This window comes from Prionailurus bengalensis, chromosome D1, assembly GCF_016509475.1.
Source record: "Prionailurus bengalensis isolate Pbe53 chromosome D1, Fcat_Pben_1.1_paternal_pri, whole genome shotgun sequence".
Lineage (NCBI taxonomy): Eukaryota > Metazoa > Chordata > Mammalia > Carnivora > Felidae > Prionailurus > Prionailurus bengalensis.
This window is the reverse complement of record NC_057346.1, coordinates 90,439,940-90,458,453: the sequence shown is the minus strand read 5'-3', so window position 1 is coordinate 90,458,453 and position 18,514 is coordinate 90,439,940. Positions and strand designations below refer to the sequence as shown.

At 45.5% G+C, this 18,514-nt stretch overlaps 1 protein-coding gene across 1 annotated transcript; it reads left to right on the top strand.

The window, feature by feature from the left end:
- The first annotated feature begins 1,638 nt into the window (after window positions 1-1,638).
- On the top strand, window positions 1,639-17,256 carry COMMD9 (COMM domain containing 9). Its single transcript, XM_043580973.1, has 6 exons — window positions 1,639-1,724; window positions 11,034-11,159; window positions 12,848-12,987; window positions 14,357-14,391; window positions 15,295-15,398; window positions 16,468-17,256. The coding sequence occupies exons 1-6, from the start codon at window positions 1,674-1,676 to the stop codon at window positions 16,606-16,608; spliced, it is 597 nt and encodes a 198-aa protein (XP_043436908.1). The 5' UTR covers window positions 1,639-1,673; the 3' UTR covers window positions 16,609-17,256.
- Window positions 17,257-18,514: the final 1,258 nt, after the last annotated feature.

The window sequence follows — 18,514 nt, the reverse complement described above, 5'->3', positions numbered from 1 at the left end:
GCATTTTACAGATGAGGAAACTGAGGTTCAGAGAGATGAAATAACTTGCCAGAAGCACACAGGAGCCAGGAATTGAACCTGAGTCTTTTTCCAAAGGTACCCCTTCCACTCATCATCTCGTCTCTCATCACACCACTGGGCTGATTGTCCAGGAACACCCTGAGATTGCTCTTGCCCTCCTGGAAAGGTAATCAGACATCCAGACAGAAGAAGCATGAGTTTTCAGCTATGAGAAGACAATGAGGCATGTACAGCTTGGGAGTTAACAGCACAGACTCTGGAGCCCAACTGCTCAAGTTTCAATCTGGGTTCTGCCACTACTTAGCTGTGTGACCTTGGACAAGTTACTTAACTTCTCTGTACCTTAGTTTCCTCATATGTAGAATGGGGAAAATACCAAGTAGTGGGACCAAATTATGGAAAGAAACTCTTGCCATTCTATCCTGTTCTTTCCCATGGAGACATTTATGGTTTAGGAATTTCTGGAAGCTCTCCAGACCATAGACAAACCTTTAAATTTATCATGGTAGTGGCTGTCTGCGCAGCTCTACCAAAACGGGATGACAGGGTGCAGGGTTGTAAGCCCCGCCTTTTACTTACTGGAGCCCATGGGATCTCTTCATATCATACCTGCCCGCAAGGGGGCAAGGAGAGCGGGATGCCCTCCATGGGGTAACACCTATCAGTCAGCTCTGCTTTCTGAGGTAGGTGTGATCAACATCATTTAAGAGATGTGGAAACCGAGGCTCACGGAATTTCCAGAATTTGCTCAAGGTACAGTTAATAACATGCAGAGTTGGGATTCAGACTTAGATGGAATTCTAAAGCCACTATGCTTCATTGCCTCCATGTGTTAGTTATTATTGCTTACCAAACAGATTACCAAACTTAGTGGTTTAAAACAACAAACATTTATAATCATACAGTTCTTGAAGACCAGAAATCCAGGAGTGGCTTAGCTGGGTAGTTCTGGTTCTGAATCTCTCACGAGGTTGTAGTCAAAATGTTGGCCAAGACTGCTGTCGTCTCAGAGCTCCACCAAGGCTACTGAAGCTGCTTCTAAACTCAGTAATGAAGTTGTTGGCAGGCTGTAGTTTCTTGCTGGCTACCGGCCAGAGGCTTCAGTTCTTTGCCACATGGACCTCTCCAGAGGACTGCTCCCAGCATGACAGCTTACTTTCCCCAGAGCAAGAGAGTCAAGAAAAAGTAGACAGAAGAGTACCCAAAAGCTACAGTCTTCTATAAATAATCTTAGAAGTGACATCCCATCACTTCTGCCACCTGATATTGACCACACAGACCAATCCTGGTACAGTGTGGGAGGGGACTACACATGGGTGTGAATACCACCTGCAAGGGCATCCCCCAAAGCAGCCAGCCCACCCACAGGGGTCAGGGAAAATCAGTTTTCCCTGACCTGGTAAGTAGCCAAGCCAGGCAAATGTCCACGAGGGAAAATCATCCCGCGCCTGCGCCCTCCAAACTCCACTGTCCTAGGGTCCCCAGGCGGAGCCATCCGGTGGTCGCATCCTATTGGCCCCTCCCCATCCCGCAGCGCCACCACCGCGGCAGCCTCCACCCCTGAAGGACTACAGCCCCCGGCATGCTCTGCGGCGGCCTCGGAGCCACGTGACGAGCTTCTCCGCGTGTCACCGTCAGGTGACTCGGGGAAGATGGCCGCGTTGACGGTGGAGAACTTCGCCGCGCTCCAGAGCCTGCTGAAGGTAAACTGGAGGGGTGGGGACAGCGCGAGGCGGGTCTTTGTCCCCGGGACTTGGGAAGGAGAGGGAAGACTAAAGGAACCCTGATTTGGAGCCTCGACTCTGCCACTGCCTCTTTGGGTGACCCCGCAGTTGCGCCTTTCCGAGGTTTTTTGGAAGTGAGCACGAAATTAATGCCGCCCCGACTGGATGGTGGGGAGACAAATCAGATAACGGACGTGCAGGCGCTGTACAAGTGCCCCCTACTAAGAGTCTCTGGGGCTGGCTTTCGGGATTGGTGTATTGAGGTGGTAAGTGCTAGACCCTCACTACGAGTTCCCCATTTCAGCCCGCAGCCCTCCTTCGCTCTGTAGTTGGGAAATCTCTCTCCTCTGCGTCCGCACAGCCCCCTGAGCGAAGCGTGCGTTCTGTTTTCCTGAATCGCGGGTTTTCTGTAGTTCCTTTGACCGGCGTAAGGGCCAAAACACTCCCCGGAGGATTATTTGAAAGATTGTGAGGCTACTTAAAACCAAATGAAATGATGGATTGGAATTACTTGTTTAACTCTGACTTCGCCTGTGGAAGAAAGGGCGGCCTTATCGTCCCTTGTAGACACTTTTCTGCCTTTCTTACAGAATGTAAGATCCAATCGGGATTTTTTTCTTTTTTTCTTTTTTTTTTTTTTAACTCCAGATGAAGAAGGCTGAGTTAATACTAAGCAGTTCATGGCACAGCATCGTCATTGATTGGTCCATGCAGTGGTCCCTCCTTTGTCTTAACAGTCTCTTCAGTGCTCATTTGTATTTTCCTTCCCTAAAAGCATCTGCTCTATGTTATTCACAAATGTATCCCCAACAAGTATCCTCAACTCCTGGCACACGGATGTGTTCAATACATAGCTGTTATATGAATTAACGAGTGAAGTAACAAAGCTAGGATTGGAAACCTATGGCTCTCCTTTCAACCCTTATTGTGGCTGTTCTGACCACCCGTTACGTATTCATCTGTGTGGACTTTTTTTTCTTTAATAAACTTTAAAAAATTATCATTAATGTGTAACACACAGAAAAGTGCACATCTCAGGGATTAATCAGACCTATGTAACCATCACTTTGGTCAAAAACAAAACATTACCAGTACTGCACAAATCTCTCCGTTGTTCCATAATTGCTACCCTCACCAACCCAGTGGTAGCCACTGTCCTTACTTTTAAAATCAATTTAATATTGCCCATGTTTGAGCTTCACATGAAAGGAATAATACAGCATTTGGTTTTTCTGTTCCTGGCTGTTTTTTTCTTGCCAATATGTAGCAATAGTTAATCCATTTTCATTCCTGTTATTCTATGTATTTTCTTTTTTAAAAAATCACTTTGAATTTTTATTTTGAGGTAATTATAGATTTACATGTAGTTCTAAAAGGCAGTACGGAAAGATCCCATTTACCCTTTACCCAGTTCCCCCTATCAGTAACATCTTGCAAAACTATAGTATGATATCACAACCAAGATATTGACTTTGATACAGGCAAGATACAAAACATTGCCATCATCACAGGATCCTTCGTGTTGCCCTTTTATAGCCATATCCACTTCCCCTCTGCCCTTGCCTTCTCCTTGCCCTCTGGCATTCTTCCTTTCTATAATTTTGTCATTTCGCACGTTACATAAATGGAATCATTTAATACATAACATTTTGCAATTGGCTTTTTCACTTAGCCCTTTTCTCTAGAGATTCATCCACGTTGTAGCAATAGTTCTTTTCTTTTTATCGTTGAGGAGTATTCCGTGATACGACGTTTAGATTGTTTTCGATTTTTTGGTACTACAAATAAAGCTGCTATAAACATTGGTGTACAGGTTTTTATATGAAAACACGTCTTTATTTGTCTGAAATAGATGCCCAGGAATACAGTTGCTGGGCCATTTGGTAGCTGCATGGTTCGTTGGGGTTTTTTGGTTTTTTTATGCTTTAAGGAACTGCCAAACTGTTCTCCAGAGGGGCTGTACCACTTTGTATTCTCACCAGCAACAGATCAGGGATCCTGTTTCTCCCCATCCTGGCAGCATTCGTTGTCATCACTGCATGTTACTTGAGCCATTCTGATGGGTGTGTATTTGTATCTCATGGTGGGTTTTTTTTAATGTTTTTTTATTTATTTTGAGAGGGAGAGCACACGCGTGCGCATACACAAGCGGGAGAGAGGGAGAGAGAGAATCCCAAGCAGGCTGCACACCTGCCGAGCCCATTGCGTGGCTCAGTCTCTTGGTCATAAGATCATGACGTGAGCCAAAATCGAGAGTCAGTCGCTTAACCAACTGGACCACCCAGGCGCCATCTCGTTGTGGTTTTAATTTGCTTATTTTTTATGATTAGTGATACTGGACATCTTTTCACATGCTTGTTTACCATCTGTATATCTTCTTCAGTGACATATCTCTTTATGTCTTTTGCCCATATCCTAATTGCATTGTTTGCTTTTTTACTTTTGAGTTTTGAGATTATGCATTTTAGATACTGGTTCTTTGTCAGATACGTGGTTTGCAAATATTTCCTCCTAGTCTGTAGCTATCTTTTCATCCTCTTCATAGGGGTGTATTAACTTGCTTGGTTTGCCATAACAAAGTACCACAGATGTCGCGGTTAAACAACAGGAGTTTATTGTCTCACAGTTCTGGAGGCCAGGTGTTGGCCAGATTGGTTACTTCTGAGGGCTGTGGGGACCAGTTTGTTTCATGCCTAGTTCCTAGTTTCTGGCAACATTCCATATACCTTAGCTTGTAAATCTCTGCACTCATCTTCATAGAGTGTTCTCCCTTTTTGCATCTCTGTGTCTACATTTCCCTTTTTAAAATAAGGACTCGGGTCCTGTTGGATTAGGGTTTTCATCTTAACTAATGACTTCATCTTAACTAATTACATCTACAACAATTCTGTTTCTAAATGAGATCACATTTTGCGGTACTGGGATTTGGGACTTTGACATACGAATTTTAGGGAGACACCATTCAGCCCATAACAGGAGCTTTCACAGAGCAAAAGTTTTAGTTTTGGTGAAGTACAACTTGTCAACAATTTTCCCTTTTACCAACTGTGCTTTTGGTGTCATGGCTAAGAACTCTTTGCCAAGCCATAGGTCTCCAAAGTTTCTCCTCTTTTTTCTAAAAGTTTTATAGTTTTGCGTTTTCCATTTAAGTACATAATCCACGCTGAGTTAATTTTGCATAACATGTGTAAGACAGTTTGAGATTTACTTATTTATTTATTGCCTGTGAATGGCCAGTTGTTCTGGTACACTTGTTGAAAATGCTGCCCTTCCTATATTTACTTGCTTTTGCTACTTTGGCAACAATCAGTTGGGGGGCACCTGGTTGGTTCAGTCCGTTGAGCATCCAATTCTTGATTTCAGCTCAGGTCATGATCTCACTGTTCAGGGGTTCGAGCTCTACGTTGGGTTCTGCACTGACAGTGCAGAGCCTATTGGGATTCTGTCTCCCTTTCTCTGTGTCCCTCCCCTGCTTGCTCTCGATCACTCTCAAAATAAAAATAAACTTAAAAAAAAAAAAAAAGAATCAGTTGGGTAAATTTGTGTAATTTATTTCAGAATTCTCTGTTTTGTTTCATTTATCTATTTGTTTATTCCTCCGATGATACCACATGGTCTTGATTACTGTGGCTATGTAATAAGTCTCAAAATCAGAGTGGCTGATTTGTCCTACTTCATTCTTTATCAAAATTGTTTTAGCTATTGTAGTTTCTTTGCCTTCCTGTATAAATATTAGAATGATTTTGTCTATATTTTTAAAAACCTGCTGAGATTTTCGTAAGAATTGTGTTAAACCTGTATATCAGTTAGGGGAGAATTGACATCTTTAGTGTGTTGAATCTTCCAATCTATAGTATAGCTCCCCACTTATTTAGATCTTTGATTTCTTTAATCTGTGTTGGGTAATTTTTAGCATACAAGTCCTGTACATGTTTTGCTAGATTTACACCAAGTATTTTCCTTTTTTTGAGCAGTTGCAAATGATGTGTATTTTTATTTCTATTTATTTTTTTAAGTTTATTTATTTTGTTTTTAGTAATCTCAGCACTCAGTGTGGGGCTCGAACTCACAATCCCCAAGATCAAGGGTTGCATGCTCTTCCGACTGAGCCAGCCAGGTGCTCCTGATACTGTAGTTTTTTGGGGTTTTTTTGTTTTTTTGTTTTTTTAATGTTTATTTATTTTTGACAGAGAGAGACAGACAGAGCATGAGCAGGGGAGGGGCAGAGAGAGAGGGAGACACAGAATACGAAACGGGCCCCAGGCTCTGAGCTGTCACCACAGAGCCCTACGCGGGGCTCTAACTCACAGACTGCGAGATCATGACCTGAGCTGAAGTCGGAAGCCCAACCGACCAAGCCAACCAGGCGCCCCACTGATATTGTAGTTTTAATTCCAGTGTTTACATGTTCATTGCTAGCATGTAGAAATACAGCTGATTTTTTATGCGTATCTCCTATTTGCAAACATGCTGAACTCACTGATTCTAGTAGGTTTTTTTGTACACTCCTTGGGACTTTCTGTGTAGACAGTCCTGTTATCTGCAAATAGGGACAACTTTGTTTCTACGTTTCTGATCTTTTATTTCTTTTTCTTAACTTATTTCAGTGGCTAGAATTTTCAGCACTGTGTTGAAAATGAGTGGTAACAGCAGACATCCTTGGCTTGTTCCTGACTTTAGATTTTCACCATTAAGTATAATGCTATCTCTCAGTTTTTTGTAGATGCTGTATATCAAGTTATGGAAAGTCCTCTCTATTTCTAATTTTATGAGAGTTTTCATCAGGAATGGATGTTGAGGAGCACCTGGGTGGCTCAGTCAGTTAAATCACTGACTCTTGGTTCTGGCTCAGGTCATGCTCTTGCAGTTTGTGGGTTTGAGCCCCACATCGGGCTCTGCACTGAGCATGGAGTCTGCTTGGGATTCTCTCTCTCCCTCTCTCCCTGCCCCTCCCCTGCTTGTGTGCTCTCTCTCTCTCTCTCTCTCAAAACAAAATAAAACTTAAAAAAAAAAAAGAATGGGTGTTGAATTTTGTCAGCTGCCTTTTCTGCATTGATTAATATCATGTGATTTTCTTCTTGAGCTGGTTAATATGGTATCCTTTTTTGTTTCCTAGAAAAGATTGTGTAGAATTAGTTAATTCTTTTTAAACATTTGTTAGAGTTCTCCAGCAAGTGATGGCAGGGTGGCTCAGTCAGTTAAACGTCCGACTTCGGGTCAGGTTAAGATCTCAGGTTCATGGGTTCAGGCCCTGCATCGGGTTCTCTGCTGTCAGCACAGAGCCTGCTTGGGACTCTTGGTCTCCCTCTCTCTGCCCTGCCCCTGTGCTCGCTCGCTCTCTCTCTCTCTCAAAAATAAAATAAACATTAAAAAAAAATGTAAAAAAAAAAAGGAATTCTCCAGTGAAACCATCTGGGCCTGGAGATTTCTTCTTGGGGAGTTTTAAATTATGAATTCAGTTTCCTTAATCATTATAGGGCTATCCAAATTATCTGTTTCATATTGGGGGGATTGTGGTAGTTTGTGTTTTTTTGAGGAATTTATCCACTTTATCTAAGCTGCCAAATTTATATGTATAGAGTTGTTTGCAATTATTCTCTTATTTTCCTTTTGAAATCTTTAGAATCTGTAGTGCTACGTCCTGCTTCATTCCTGAATGTGGTAATTTAGGTCTCTTCTCTGTTTAACTTTGTCAGGCTTGCTAAAAGTTTGCCAACTTTATTGATATTTTCAAAGACCTAGTTCTTTGTTTCATTGATTTCTCTCTTTTTTTTTTTTTTTTTTTTTCTGTTTTCAATTTCATTGGTTTCTGCTCTTTGTTGTTTCCTTCCTTCTTCCTTTGGGGTTATTGTGCTTTTCTTTTTCTTTGTTCTTGAGGTGGGAATTTAGATTATTGATTTGAGAACTTTCCTCTTTTCTAATATATGCATTTAATGCTGTAAATTTTGCTCTCAACATTGTCGTGACTGTGTCCCCCAAATTTTGGTTTTGTTTCTCGTTTTTACGCATTTAGTATAATTTTTAAAATTTCCCTTGTGCTCCTTTCTGATCTGTAGATTAAGTTTCCAACTGTTTGGATATTTTCTTGACATCTTTTTGTTAGTGATTTCTACTTTGATTCCATTGTGGTCACCAAGAACACACTCTATACGATTTCAGTTCTTTCACATTTGTCGAGGTCTGTTTTATGGCTCAGAATATGATGTATCTTGGTATATGTTCAGTGGGCACTTGAAAAGAATGTATATTCTCTTGCTGGGTAGTGTTCCATACATGTTGATTAGATTGATTGATGGTGTTGCTGAAATGTTCTATGTCTTTGTTGAATATCTGTCTAGTTCTATCAGTTGTTGAAAGACAGTTGTTGAAGTCTCCAACTGCATTTGTGGATCTGTCTATCCCTCCTGTCCGTTCTATCTGTTGTTTCTTCTTGTGTTTTCTAGCTCTCTTCCTGGGTGCATACATATTTAGGATGTTTTCTTAGGAGATGGAAACCTTTTATCATTATATAATGTCCCTTTCTGTCTCTGGTAATTTTCTTTGCTGTGAAGTCTACTTTGTCTGATATTAATGTAGCCAGTCTTGATTTTATTTCATTAATATTTGCATGATATATCTTTTCCCATGCTTTTAATCTGTCTCTATCATATTTGAAGAGCATTTCTAATAGACAGCATTTAATTGAGTCATATTTGTAGCTCATATTTAATTTATCATTTACAGCTCATATAATTATCGAATGTTAGAATTTAAGTCTGCCATTTAATTTTTTGTGTTTCTTTATCTGCTCTTTTATGTTCTTTGGTTTCTTTTTACTATTTTCCTGCTTTCCTGTGGCTATTTGAACACATTTTTGGCATTCCCTCTTATCTATAACATTTTAAAATATATTTCTCTTTCTAATCTTTTTAGTGGTTCCTCTCGTTACATTTATATACATAAATCACAATCTATCAGTGTCCTCATGTTACCAGTTAGAGATGAAGTGTGGAGACCCTATCTTCCTTCAAGTCCCTTCCCTTGTTTATAATATAATTGCCTTTAAGTTATTTCCTCTGCATACATTTAGAGCCACATTGGACAGTGGTATAAGTTTTGCTTCATCCTTCAAACAGAATTTAGAAATTCAAGACAAGGAAAGTCTATTGTGTTTACCCTTATTTTTGTTTGTTGTGTTCTTTCTTCCTGATGTTCTCAGGTTCCTTTTACTGTTTCCTTTCTGTTAAGAGAACTTCTTTTGTCTTGTGACAGATTTTCTTAGTTTTCCTTTATCTGAGAATGTCTTGATTTCCTCTTCATTTTCTGAAGGACATTTCTTGCTGGTGTAGGATTCCAGGTTGATCATTTCTCTTCCAATATCTGTAAATATTGTGAAAAATGTTGTGCCACTGCCTTCCTGCTTCCATGGTTTCTGATTTGAAATCTGCTATTATTCTCATTATCCCATATAGATAAGATATTGTTTCTCTCTCACTGGTTTCAAGATTTTTTTTCCTTGCCTTTAGTTTTGCTGGACATACGTCTTGGTATAGGTTTCTTTGGATTTATCCTCTTGAGAATTTGCTTCGGTTCTTGAATGTATACAGTTATGTCTGTAGCTAAACTTGGAAAGTTTTTTTTTTTTAATTTTTTTTTTTTTATGTTTGTTTATTTTTGAGACAGAAACAGAGCATGAGTTGGGGTAGGAGCAGAGCAAGAGGGAGATGCAGAATCCGAAGCAGGCTCCAGGCTCTGAGCTGTCAGCACAAAGCCTGACGCGGGGCTCGAACCCACCAACCGTGAGATCATGACCTGAGCCAAAGTCGGACACTTAACCGACTGAGCCACCCAGGCACCCCTACTTGGAAAGTTTTAAGCCATTATTTCTTTAAGTACTTTTTCAGCCTTGCCCTCTTTTATCTTCCCCTTCTAAGACTCCAGTGACATAACGTTAGATTTTTTTGGTATAGTCCCATAGACCCCTGAGGCTCTGTTATTATTTTCGGTCTGTTTTCTGTGTGCAGATTGGGTAATGTCGAGTGTTCTGTCTTCCAGTTTACTGATTCTTTCCTCTGTCCCTTTCTGGTACTGAGCCCATCTACCAAACTTTTAATTTTGGTTATTGTATTTTTTCAGTTCTAAAATTTCCATTTTGTTCTTATTTGTATCTTCCCTCTTTGCTGGGATTTTCTGGCTTTTTAATTTGTTTCAAGTGTGTTTGTAAGTATTTGTTGAAGCACTTTTATCATGGCTGCTTTGAAATCTTTGTCAGATAATTTTAACATCTCTTATCTTGATGTGGACAATCTAATGATTATCTTTTTGCATTGATCTTTCTGGCTCTTGGCATGATGAATGGTTTTCAGTTGAAAGCTGGGCATTCTTGTATTATACTCTAAGATTCTGGATCTTATTTAAATCTTCTGTTTTAGCTGGCTTTCTCTGACACTGCTTGGGTAGGGGGAAAGGATTTCCACCTCATCACTACCAGAAGGAGATAAAACTCCAGGTTCTGCACTTGGCTCCTACTGACACCCAAAAGTGGGGGTTCCTTGTGACCACGGGGCAGGGGTGGGAGTCCTGGCTCCATGTGGTGACTATTAATACCACGGGGTGGTGGGACTTGCTGTCATTCAGTGTGGATGAAGGTCCCAGCTCCCTACTTGGCCTTCTCTGACACCACCCCGGTGGGGGCGTTGGGACACCGCATTGCAGCAGCAGAGGGTGGAAGTCTGCATTCCCCACTCAGCCTTTGCTGACATAGGCGGAAGTGGGGCTATCGTTTTTTCTCTGGTGTTCAGCTGCACCAGAGCTGTTATCACTTAAAAGTTTTCTATCTTGCTGAACTTTTTTGGCCAGAGAGAGCAAGTATTTGTTGGAGTTTTTGGTTTTGTTTTTGTGTACCTGTTGGCATTGTGGGTTGCCCTGTTCTTCAGGTCAAAGTCTGCAGTTTACAAACAAAAAGAGAATCCAGTAAACTCACCACCATGTCATTTCTTGGTCATGAACTCCACAGCAGGTCCCGATCCTCCCCTCTCCCCCTGCCTCCCCACCCCCGCTGTCAGAGTTATTTTGCGTTTGTTTTCTGTATGTGGTTTTAATTGTGCCCAATGGGTTTCTTTATGCTTCTAAGGAAAAATTAAGGAAAAGTACATCTGTTTCATCTTTCCAGAAATGGAAGTGTCCTAAGGACCTTTAAATCTTGAGTCTCAAAGGTGTCACACCATGACTGGGACAGTATTATGCTCTAAAACATGTATGTTCAGAGTCTGAATTGGTTTCTTCCCCCACCTGTGATTTAATTCATAGGCCTCCTCAAAAGATGTTGTCAGACAGCTGTGCCAAGAGAGCTTTTCCAGTTCAGCCGTTGGCTCAAAAAAACTCTTGGATATGACATGTTCCAGCTTGTCTGTGACCCAGGAGGAAGCAGAGCAGGTAAGTATGGTCAGAAATGACCTCTGGCCACTGGCTTCTCAGCTCATTAGGCTCTTTCTTAACGTCCCAGTCATTGCCACATCTAAGGAAATATTTCCCCTGAAATGTCTGTTGACATTATAACAAACTTAAAATAGATTTCTTTTTTTTTTTTTTTAATGCTAGTGAACTTAGGAAGGTCTTTGAACCTTCACTTCCTTATGATAAATGAGGCCTGGATGGGAGAATTATACCTAGAATCAGAGGTCCCGGCCATTTCCTTTTTAGACCTGTTCCCTAGACAGTGTGGACCAAAGCCAGCCTTTCTGTGATTTTCTTTCCCTGTAACCTGCCTCTGCTGTTAGATTGTCAGCCAGATAGCTTTGACAGACTTCTTCGGGATCACTGGGCAGAGGCTCCAAGGCCTGAGTATGAGTCAGGGGACATGCTCCTGGACCCCCACCTGACCTCAGCGGGTGGCCAAGAGGAAGAGTGAGTTCATGCAGTACTCACAGCCTTCTCTTTTTAGGGCAGATAGGTTTCTAAAACAGGAGTTCATCCAAACAGACCTATGTTGTTGCTTCTGTTGTTGTTGTTATTGTTGCTATTTTTAACCCAGAGCTCTGTTCATTGAAGTCAGTGATAGAACAGTAAAAGGCAGAAGCCAGATTATTGAAGCGAGCTGGACTTAGTTTGGGTTCCCCAAAAGTAGACCCTGAGGCGAAGAGTTGGCTGCACGTAATTCCCTGGGGAAGTGAGTCTGGAAAGCACGGAGGAGGGAGGGAGTGGGGAAAACCCAGCAGGGAAGGAGAGCAAAGCCGCGAAGGGTTGCGTTGATGTCTGGTTACTGCTGTGGGTGACAGCGCTCAATCGGGGGATCCTGTAAGAAACCCTGGGGAACACAGCCCTGAATTGCCACCCTGGAGGGCATCGATCCACTAACTTGCACCCTCATCAGTGGAGGGCTAATGCCCCCGCACCTCTCAGTTGTGCCTCTGCGGCTGCAGGTCCTCCCGCGGCATCCGAAAAAGCCCTAGTTCCCTCCGGATTCTTGCTTTCAGCTAAGCACTGTTAGGCTCCCAGACGACCGCAGGCCACATTGGGCTGCCCAATTGGTTGGAAGGACAGAGTGGAACACGGCAGCCTAGCGGGGCAGCGTCAGGCACCCCTGGGCAGTCAGCACAGCCACCTGATCCATTTGTTCTCTTTGCCCTCCTCGGTGACAGCCTAGGGACAAGGGCACCCTGGATTGAGAGGCCAGCCCCCTGGGGAGCCAGTATCTCGTAACGATTCAGTACGCCCAGCTTCGGGTTGGGGCAGGCAGCGTGCAGCCGGAAGCCGAGCTCAGGGAGTTCATGCGGACCTCCTGGGCCCGAGGCAGTGACCCCAGGCAGTGACCTGAGGCAGTGTCGCCTAGTAACACAGCTAACTTTTCACTTCTCTCGCGTTACCAGGGAACAGGCTGGAAAGTGAACTGAAGGTCAGATTCTGTGCACAAGGAAAGAGGGCTTATTAACCCTTTGTTCCCAAGCAGAAGTTTCTGGCATGTTGACAGGTTCCTAGGTCAGGCACCTGGACGTAGGGGTGGGCCAAGGCCCATGGGCGTCAGGACCCATGGGACCGTTCAGGTGACTGTGGCAGCGAGTCGCAGGCCCTCAGGGAGCACAGGCCCGCCCCCACCCACCCCGTCACCACACACTGTCCCGCAGCTGCTCCAGGCTCTGCACCGCCTCACCAGGCTGGCCGTGTTCCGTGACCTGTCCTCTGCCGAGGCGATCCTGGCTCTCTTTCCTGAAAATTTCCACCAAAACCTCAAAAACCTGCTGACGAAAATCATCCTGGAACACATGTAAGTGCTCGTTTCTTGAGAATTCCTTGTAATGCTTTTATAATCATATTTCGGGGCAATATTTATCTTCAGTGTCATTTTTAATGACTAAATGTATTCTTCATGTGGAGAAATTGTGTATAATTTAGTTAAGAAATTCCCTAGTGTTGGATGTTTAGGCTAATGGCAGCTTTCACTTCAGTGAAAATTTTTACTGTGGAAGTTTTGCTCACATGCTTAATCATTTCCTTATTGGTTAAAGGCCAGAGTGAGGCTTTGCTTTATATTCTCAAGTTGGCCATTAGAAAGGTTGCGCCAACTGTGTTCCACCAGCAGGACACAAGAGCCCCGTCCCCACGCCTTCATCAGCACGGAGGGAATTTGTTTCATGTTTTCCCCCAGTTTACAGATGGCAAATGCACCTCATTTCAGTTTATGTATCTTTGATACTAGTGATGTCAAATGTCTTTTTCATGTGTTTTTTAAAATTATTTTTTAACTTTTTTTTTATTTTTGAGAGACAGAGAGCGCAAGAGAGAGGGCGAGCAGGGGAAGGGCAGAGAGAGAGGGGGAGACACAGAATCCGAAGCAGGCTCCAGGCTCCGAGCTGTCAGCACAGAGCCCAGTGTGGGGCTCAAACTCATGAACCGCGAGATCATGACCTGAGCCAAAGTCGGACGCTTAACCGACTGAGCCACCCAGGCGCCCCTCTTTTTCATATGTTTAGTCAGTCATTTTTGTTTCTTTTGTGAATTATCTAAATATTTTCTGGGAAAATCCTTTGGATACATACAATTTAAGCAGAACCAATTAGCTGCTGGTTAGCAGTAGGCTTGAACGGAATTGTAATAATAGATAATGCCTATTGCCAAAGGTTTTATTTTTTCAGAAACTTCCTCACACGTGACCATGTTTTATTTTGCCTGTGCTTGGCACCTCACTGTGGCGCTCTTTGCCGTAGCCCTAGACAGGTCTGCTCGGGTGTGTCTGCAGAAGATGCATTACTTTGTGGAGCGGGTGCTCAGTACAGGAGAACAGATTGACCCTTCCTGTTTTGTCTCGGAGAACGATAGTGCAGCGCGAATGCCGTGCATAAGCCTTTTCTTTTTTTCTTTTTCCCTACCTATGAAAACTTAACCAACTGAGCCACCCAGACGCCCTTCTAAGCTATGAAAACTAACAGCACTATGGCCTTCACATCACTGAGTTGTGTAAAACAGACAGAAAACTGCTTCTTGGCGGCAAACATTTCTGTGGTCCTTTCCCGTCAGGAAGTGATTACAGGCTTAAAGACCCCGGAAGGGGTAGAGGTCCAGGTCCACGGGCCTCTCTCGTTATCGGTTCTCATCCCTCTTCCATTATTTTTTCCTCATCTTTCCCTCTTAAACAGCTCCACTTGGCGAACTGAAGCCCAAGCAAATCAGAGTGAGTACCAAGAAACCCACCTTCCTCCCTACCCTTCCTTTCTGGCCCCGGCTCTACATCTGCCAGGCGGCCAGAGTTGGTAACCAGAACTCAGTGTGCATTAACCTAGTCCCGGTGAACTGTGTGTTGTGCTTTTCTTTTTCGTAATCACTTTTTCGTTTTTTTTTTCTGATTGTGAACTTCATATAATAAGGGTATGATGTTTATATAAAAAAAGGAAATATGGAAAGCAGAAAGTGAAGTACTTAAAACTATTATATTTCCATTAGGAAAAAAACAGTAATGGAAATTGAATTAGTTTGAAAGATTGAAATAAAAGAGGTATGTCATAAATGGTTACTGTACTTACTAGCCAGTCACAGTGTTGACAAACTCTAGCATTAACTCATTTGGTCCTCCCCACCCCCACCCCCACCCCCACCCCCACCCCCACCCCCACCCCCACCCCTGGGAGCTAGGCTAAGGTTATCCCCACTTTACAGATGAGGAAACAGGCTCAGAGGTTAGAGAAGTGGTGGAACCCAGCTTCAAGCCGACTCTCCCTCTCAAACCAGAGCTCTCTCCACTGTTGTCGAAGCGACACATCTCCTAAGACTCAGGCCCAACCTCATCTTCCCTGCCTTGTGTTGTCTCTCGTTCTGTGCCGACATCTGGAGGGTCGTGTGTGCCGGCAGAAGCCTGGACGGGCGCCCACCGCGAATCGGTACTAAGCACAGGCAGCACAGAACGGTAGCGAAGAAGGCCTGTGACTTCCTGTGAGGTCTTGAACCCCGGCTTCTGCCTCCCTCAGAGACTTGCTCTGTGGCCCGGGAGCATGACACAGCCATCGGGGCTGGCTGTCACAGAGTAAGGGCTTGGGAAGGCGAGGGGCGTGAGCTCTGAGCCGGGCTGTCTCCTTCACAGTCTCTCTGCCGCGCCTAGTCGACCTGGACTGGAGAGTGGACATCAAAACCTCCTCTGACAGCATCAGCCGCATGGCCGTCCCCACCTGCCTGCTCCAGATGAAGGTACGTCTGCCGCCGTGCTCGTGAGAAGGAACGAAGGGGCCGTAGCGACTTGACACCCCGCATGCCATTGAAAATGCCAGTCCCCAAGCTCTGGGACCTGTAACCCCGTAGGAAAAAATTTAGCACCCAGAGGGAGTCTTTATTTGTCAAGTATACATAATACTACTGTATTAACATATTACAGACATAATAAAACATAGACCAAAAGTAGACATTTTAAAGTGGTAAGACAGACACAAAGCACAAGTTTTAAAAACCGTTTGCTGATCCCTGAAGTTTACCTAACACACTGACGGGAAACTTTAGCTTCCATGGGGGCGCGTGCCATCAGACTTCAGACTGCCCTCTTGATAATTTTGGTGCCTCTCAGGCAACTGCCTGTCCGGTGGATTTGGCCGCTGCTGTTTGTAACGTGGCTGAGCGGGAGCTCCTGTTAGCAGTTAGACAACTGTCAGCCCTTCGTTTTCTTGTTTGCACACTCTCGCCTCCTCGGTGTTACCTTCACTTTACAGTTCTTTCGGGAATCTTTTTAAACCGCATGTCCGTTTTAGGGTTTGTTTAGTGATGCTGTGTTCACTTAACCACACACCCAGAAAATCACACCTGTAAGAAAATGAAAAAGTAGGGGTGCCTCTAACAACTAAGTCTTTAGATATTAGTAGACTTTTCTTTTGTTCTTAAAGAAACAGATAACCCTAGCTAGAAGCTGTAATATTTATTCTGCACCCCGGTGGAGTCCCATGTACCCTGGCTCCCTCTGCGTAGAGCAGCAGTGTGGGCCCCCCAGCGCCTTCTCACTCGACGGCCCAGAGTCGGGGGTCCAAGGGGTGAGTGAGCCTCGGCTTCTCCGATAATCTCCCTCAGCACCCCTTATGGACAGAAACTTTCCCGAGCCTCTGGGAATCCCATGTGCTAAACAACTCCAGGACTAGGACGCTGTGTAGCTCTGAGCCAAGGGCCTGTCCTCAGAGGTTCAGGAAAGCCGGGTGGGGCTCCCAGGTCCAGGGCTCACCTGCAGGGTGATGGGAAGAGGGGCGGCTCTGACTCTTGGGCCACGTTCTCTTTGCAGATCCAGGAAGATCCTAGTCTGTGTGGAGACAAGCCCTCCGTCTCAGCTGTCACCGTGGAGCTGAGTAAGGAAACGCTGGACACTATGCTGGACGGGCTGGGCCGCATCCGAGACCAGCTTTCCGCCGTGGCCAACAAATGACCCCAGCCAGCCGTCGCCCCCACTGCCGGGTCCCAGCTGCCGGCCAGCGGCGGAGCGCCTCCCGGCCGTCCCTGTAGCAGCAGCTGCGGCCGACGGCAGGCTGGCCGGTTGGGTCGGGGAGGGGGCTGCCATCCAGAAGGCACCGCTGGATTGGGAGGAAGTGGCCGCGCCCCCACGCTGTTCTCCTCACTCATTATCTTCGCCTCTTTCCGAGGCAGAAGCCTCCGTCGCCGGAAGACTTAATCGCCGCCGGAGCCGTGTGAGGGGGCATCTGCCTCAGCAGCTTCGCGTGTGGCTGCTTGGAAAATCCGGGCCCCGTTGTGGAGCTCATCTAACGAGTTCCTTCCCAGCAGCAGGTGTGACTCACGTGTTGGCAGCCCTGGAACACAGGGCGGTGACCCGCAGTTCCGCCCCTCCGTTAGGGAAGCTGGCCGGGTCCCCAGAGCGGGGCCACCTCGGTATGCTCCGCCCCGGCCTACGCTCAGAGCCCTCCCGAGCCCCCTCAACCCTGCCGGCCCTCCTTCCAGCGTAGGGAGTCTGAGATGGCTGCTCGTCTCCTCCCTCGCACAGCCAGAGGGCCCTTCCTTGGCCGTTCCAGGCTACAGACGTGGGAATGACTGGAAATAAATAACAGTTCTGAAAACTTCATGACTCTAGTCATGCTCCTCGAAGCTTCTGTCCTCAGCCCGAGTTGTTGCCTCAGGCCAGTGCTGCCTCATGTTCGTAAAGATGATCCCAACTTTGCAATTCCCAAGCTAAGCCCGTGGGCATGGCGTGACCTGAAACCAGGCTTGGGACCCTCCCACGTTCCCGGTTTGTCTGTCATGCAGAGCAAAGGAAAGCGAGGTTGACAGTATCTGCCCGTTAAGAGCTAGCGTGGATGTGCCCCTTAGAGCTGAGCCATCCCTGGCACGTGCCTGTCACATCCCAGGGACCCCTGTGTGAGGCTGCTGCCTCGCCATCCACATCACCCCACGGCAGCAGCACCCGGCCTGCCGAGTGCCCGTTTTGACGGCTTCTGGGCAGTGTGTGAATGCGGGGTGGGGGCAGGTGGAACCCAGGGGAGAGACGATGGGCCCCGTCAGGCTGCCAGGGTCGGAAGCCAGCTCTGCCTCAGTGACGAGGTGTTTGACCTCCAGGTCTCAGACCACCTAAACGGGGATACTGAAGTACCCACTCTGCAGGGCTTTCGTGAAGAAAGGCTCGGTCACGTTAGCGCTGATTATTAAAGGAAAGGGAGGTGGACGGCTGTCTGCTGCCATCGCTTCATCTGCTGTGGCAGGGCTGATGGACGGCACATGTCACCAGTGGGGAAATCCGCTCCGTGAAGTCCAGTCGCCTGCCGGGAAGCGGCCTCCTTGGGACCTGGGCCCAGATCTGTCTCGCTTTCTGTCTACCACACGGGACTCTGCAAGGGAGGTGGAGGTCTGTGACTTTGGCTCCACTCGGAAAGTGCTGGAACTGAAGGAGAGATGAGAAAACTCACTGCTGAGACACTAGGAATGTCAAGAAAAAAATCCCCAGCTCCTCTTTGCTGTTTCCTGGAAGTTGAGCAAACTTCTCTTAAAATGGCAGTTCTTGACTTCGTGGCGGCTGTATCCATTGACTGTGGATCCTTTCTGTAGGAAATGAATATTCCATGGTTTACAGTCAGTGACAGGGCTTCATGGACCCTGGAAGCCAGCCCACTGTTTCCAGATTGAGAGCCCCTGATCATAGGTTGAATTCAGCCTTGTGAATTCAACCCCTCTGTGTCCCTTTTGGTCCCTGTGACTCACAGTGTTCTCCCAATCCCTGTTCTCTGGACCTCCCATGGGAAGCCAAAACAAAATCACTTGAAGCAGCGTAGGTGTCTGGGCCTTTGGATGTTCCTTTAGTCACGTTGACCTGAACAGAACCATCTGGG